At 35.9% G+C, this 5,649-nt stretch overlaps 1 protein-coding gene across 1 annotated transcript in view; it reads left to right on the top strand.

Moving 5' to 3' along the window:
• The window catches only part of Dync2li1 (dynein cytoplasmic 2 light intermediate chain 1), a 28,701-nt gene that overhangs the window by 22,209 nt on the left and 843 nt on the right, over positions 1-5,649 (top strand). The window contains exons 11-12 of the mRNA XM_015479724.2: positions 1,065-1,162; positions 1,589-1,681. Coding sequence (XP_015335210.1) covers positions 1,065-1,162; positions 1,589-1,681 — 191 coding nt within the window. The remainder of the gene's footprint in view (positions 1-1,064; positions 1,163-1,588; positions 1,682-5,649) is intronic.

Raw genomic sequence — 5,649 nt, 5'->3', positions numbered from 1 at the left:
CTAACCCCAAACTAAGAATTAACCCAGAAGTTCTTCAGTAAGTGACTGGAACTAAACACAACGAGTTGCATCTGTAATCATAGAATAGTACTCCACTATCAAAAAAAAAAAAAAAAAGAACAAACTGTTGATACATACAACCTGGATGAATCTCCAGGGAATCATACTAAATTAGAAAAAGCCTATCAGGGAGGCTTATATACAATGTTACAATTCTACAAAATTTTTGAAATGAAAAAGTTTTAGTGGTTAGATTGGTAGTTGTCCTAGGGTAGAAAAAGGACTGTGGGTGGAGAAGTCAGGGGAGGGCTTAGGAAAGAGTTGAGCATGCCTATAAAATTATGACACAGGGTTCCTTGAGGTAGTAGAAATATTCAGTGTCTGAACTGTGGACCTGATGATAAAATAGTGTAGAACTTAATAAACACACACATACACACAGAGAGAGAAGAGTACAAATAAAATCTGGAAAAGCTGAATAAGATCAATATATCCTACCAAAGTGGTAAGGAGGTCTTGGAAGATCAACAGTTTTAATAAACATAATGATGAAGACATACAATTTTAAAAACTCAGGTTATAGATAGAAAATTGCTAGGACATAGCAGCAAATTTTATAATTTTTCAAATTAAATTATACAAGCAATATATAAATGCATTCTCCTCATAATAAAGCTAAAATAGTATATATAATACATAAGGATCAAGTTTGTTATATATTTCCAGAGTTTCTATGCGTTCACATATATGTGGATATGACATGGAAAAACCTGTTTTACAAGAAAGAAAGAAAGAGAGGGGGGAAGGAAGGAAGGAAGGAAGGAAGGAAGGAAGGAGAAAGATTTGGTGTATTTGGGTATGGGTATAGGGAGTGTAGAAAATGAAAACTGCAGCTTACTCATCACTTCTCGCCTCCTCTTCTTATAGTAGAATCTTCCAGTGGCTTGTTGGACTGGGTAGGAGTAAATTTTATTGATGACTATATTAGGGAGTTGGGAAATGAGTGATCTAAAATTTATATTTTTATGAGATGCAGTCATTTGGAGTAAAGTTTTCAATTTCAGGGTCTCCTCCTGTTTCTGATAATGACATTGGAAAGCTTCATGCCCATTCACCAATGGAATTGTGGAAAAAGGTGTATGAAAAGCTCTTTCCACCAAAGGTATTTATTTCTAATTTTTTTAAAGCAAGAATTTTTAGCACTATTCAACAGTTACAGGAAATATTACTATTTCCTATAACTTACTATGGTAACTTTGTTTTTATCTCTCATGCTCAAAAATTGAGTGAACATTTATTTTAAAAAATCTATTGTAAATAAGGCTCTGTGGAGGTTGAAATATGAGTCAGACATGGGATCTTCTCTGTTTCCAAACAGAGATCTTTAGCTGTTAGAGCAGAGAACAACAGCATCTGAAAGGGGAAAGAGACAAGACAACCTGGAGGACTTTCAAATGGGCCTCAAATGATGATGAAAACTTGACTTAGAATGGCTTCAATGTCAGGATGAGAGTTGGAGCTTGGTTTGTTAGATGGTAGCCATTAAGGAGTCATGGGTGTGAAATGATTTGGAGAATTGTAATTTCAGAGTATCAACACACTAAAAGATATCAAGGACCCAGCACGAGATCCTCAGTATGCTGAAAGTGAAGTTGATGAGATGAGAATCCAGAAGGATCAGGTATTTATTATCCTAAACATTTACTTAATTTCCTTTCATTTTATTACAGAATCTGGAATGCCTTGGGAATTCCTTATTTTTTTTTCAGTGTATTTACCTGTCGTCTTTTTTTACTTTCAATATTATTTAAATATTACATCTGCACTGTAGGAAAAAATCCTGATATTCATAAAGAAGTAGTTTAAAAATCACCTGTCATTCCACCACCCAGAGATGACTTAATGTTCATGTATCTTTTTTCAGTTTTCTGATTTTTTTAATGTTAAAGATGGGTAGTGATTCTTACCTGGTTGCTGAGAAACTTTCATAATATTCTTTCTCATGTGATTATCTGAAAGGTTTTGTTTTTCATTAGGACATTCAGACTTACCTATACTTTGCTAATACTAGAAAAATTATCTTGTCCAGTTAAGGACTTTAGTCTGAAAGCACATAAACATACCTGACAGAACATAGTATCTATGCTTAAATTTAGAGGCTGCCATTCCATAAATGCCTACATAGTCCGTTTTTTTAAAATTTTTTTTTACTTGGTGATGGACCTTTATTTTATTCATTTATTTATATGTGGTGTTGAGAATTGAACCTAGTGCCTCACACATGCTAGGCACGCGCTCTACTACTGAGCCCCAGCCCCAGCCCTTCATAATCCCATTTTTTTTAATTTTATTTTTGCCTTTATACATGTACTTTGGGGGTTATTTTTTGTATTACAATTCTTATTACACATATATACCACAACTTTTCATGTCTCTGTTTATATATATAAAGTATGTTGACACCAATTCGAGTCTTCATACATGTACTTTGGATAATGATGTCCATCACATTCACCGACCTTGCTAGTTCCCTGCCCCTTCCCTTTTCCTCCCACCCCTCTGCCCTATCTAGAATTCATCTAATCCTCCCATGCTCCCCATCCCTACCCCACTATGAGTCAGCCTCCTTATATCAGAGAAAACATTCAGCATTTGTTTTTTGGGGATTGGCTAACTTCACTGAGCATTATCTTCTCCAACGCCATCCATTTACATAGTCCCATTGCAATATACAAGTCTGATGTAAGAAAGCAAGAGTTGGTAAGTTACCAAGACTCAAATAATACACTTAGACTTTTCTCAGATCTCCCCTTAGTTTGATAAAATAAAACACTGCAGAGTCAGCAAGCACTCTAAATTGAAAGCCCTGACAGCCTGTGTGACTCAGGCAGTCACACTGTTGCAAAGGTAACTTGAAGGCAGCTGTCTGCTGGGAGCTGTGACCTGGGTATTTTTCGTAGCACTCTATTTTCACCATAAGGAGTCGTAGAAAAGTAAGCAAAAATTTAATTTAAAAGTAGCCTGGAAGACTTTTGAAAATGATGTCATGACTATTTAGAAGGTTTTGTAGCTATAGCAAGTTGAGAAGCATTTGGAGAGACTGTAAAATGACCTCACATAACCCTTGTTATGTGTACCCTGTTATAACCCTTGTTATTACCCTTATATATGTACCCTGGCTGTAGAGATCTGTTGGAAGTCAACCCTGGATTAATATTTAGGAGTCAATGATTAACTTCCATTATTGATGAGTATCTCTTTATATTGCATAGTGACCACATTTATTTTGTTAACCTGCGTAGGTATTATTCAAGGACGAGGTTACTTCTGAGCATTGTGAGTGTTCACGTTGAAAGCTATCTTCCCTAAGGGAACTGAGAGGCAACCCTGCGGTGCGGGTATCATTCTTCACTTGACTCTGGTACCTCACTGCTATTAGATCAATAATTGCTATAATCTACTTTAAAAATATACATTAGCTAGATTTTTTTAAGCCAACCTAAAAAGTAATAATAATTTTGCCTCTTAGCCAATTTCATTCTTGTTTTGGCAGATGAATTGATTTCATCTTGCACACAGGATTTACATTCCTTAATAAATTTATGCATTTGTTTTAAAAATACTGTAATGATTACTATTTAATGCTTTCATTATTTAATTGATATCTAAAATTTGACATTCTGATGTCCAGAATTTTAAATTGTAATACTATTTCATATGCTTTCAAAGGACCATAAGTTTTTTCCAATTGTGTGTTGATATACACAGCTGACTTTAAGACAATTCTCTAAAGATTAATTTTGGAAGATTCCTATCGATTTCCCTCTAAACATTTAAATATACACTCATTTTTATGTAGGCAGTATGGAATCACTGCTAGTTTTATTGATACAGCCTATAGAAGAAATCGTCCACATTTGGTGAAAGTCTAGCCAGTTGTCTATTGCTCTTTCATCATATTTCCTTTGGTCTTTTAATATGATTATTGCTACATAAAATTTTTCAGTGAAAGTAGCATTATACTCTTTAGATTTTATTTGATTTGACATTCAGAACAATGATATTCATTTAAAAGGAAAAAAAATGATTTACCTACTTCTAAATTTTAAAAAACCATGGTGTTCCAGAATTACATAAAAGTGTGTCCCAGCTTTGAAGATACCTGTAAATCAGTCTAGTCTGTGTGTTTTGTGCCTGCATACCTTTAATCCAAACAGTTGCTTCTGATTCTTTTTCTTCTTGGGATGAGGATGGTGCCGTATTTCATTAAAATATAATGAAATGACCCATGAGTGAGGACTGGCCCTAGCTTGCAGGAGACCAGATATTATCCTCCTCTTGACACTCCCCCATACCTATGCCCTATTATAAATGGTCTAAATAATTATCAGAAATATAACAAAATTATTTTCATGGCCTCTAAGTTTTTGCAGTGAAATTAGACTGCACCATTTCTAGGATAGAGAGGCACATTCATGACTTCCATTCAGTTTCTCCAACACTCAAGCCTCCAAAAAAGCCCCAAGTCCTGTTGAATCATTAGGCAAAAAAGATGTATCCATATCCTACCCCCAAATCATCTGCCAGTGGAGAGGAGGCGTCCCGAGGCAGTGTTCCTTAATATCTCATTATTGTAAGTCTCTGTAATAAAGTTGTTCTTTTATGATTGCTGTCCAGAATCTGTCTTGCTCCTTGTCCCTACAGATGCATGGAGATCCTCCTGACCTGTGAAACCAGTCCTCACAGGTCAGATTGTAGGAAAACCCCTTTTATCTTTTCTGCAGTCTAAGGGTCTCTCCTGATTCTATCTCTGAGGTCTGTCTTTTGCCACATTTCACATGAGCACAAGAAAACACTCCAGTATTTTTTAGTTTTTAAAATCCCTCTGGTTTTAAAGCATTCTTGATTTTAGGGGATATGAATATGGAAAGCATTTGCTGAACCTTTCTATCCCTTTTCTATATTTTTGTTTAAATTAAAAAAGAGGGGGGGGGGGGGCAGGCACATTTGTGCAGTCTGTAATCCCAGCAACTCAGGAGGCTGAGGCAGGAAGATTGCAAGTTTGAGACCAGCCTCAGCAGCTAAGCAAGGCCTTCAGCAACTTATCTTCAGCAGGGCCTATCTCAAAATAAAAAATAAAAAGTGCTAAGGATGAAGCTTAGTTTATGGTATATCACCTCTGGTTCAATTCTCAATACAAAAACAAAGTAACTAACTAACTACATACATACATACATAAATACATACATAGGAGATAGCACATGGAAGTATCCTACCTTCTCCCTAGCTATTTGCTGTTATCAGGTGACATATGTCCACCATTGTTTTTGCTGGCTGCTTAGGAAGCCATTTGTGAATGAACACTTGAGGTATTTAATCCTTCTTTACTGGGGGACATCTAAATTGTTTCCAGTGGTGTGCTGAGATATATAAGCAATGAGACACACGCTCCCAGCATCTTGGGAGGCTGAGGCAGGAGGATTGTGAGTTCAAAGCCAGCCTCAGAAGCATAGCAAGGCTCTAAGAAACTTAATGAGACCCTGCCCCTAAATAAAATATAAAAAGGGCTGGGGATATGGCTCAGTGGTTGAGTGCTCCTGGGTTCAACCTCCAGTACCAAAAAAATTTAAATTTAAATTAAAAAAAAAA

The sequence above is a fragment of the Marmota marmota genome, unplaced genomic scaffold (assembly GCF_001458135.2).
Source record: "Marmota marmota marmota unplaced genomic scaffold, marMar, whole genome shotgun sequence".
NCBI classification, from domain to species: Eukaryota; Metazoa; Chordata; class Mammalia; order Rodentia; family Sciuridae; genus Marmota; species Marmota marmota.
This window is presented reverse-complemented; position numbering and strand designations above follow the sequence as displayed.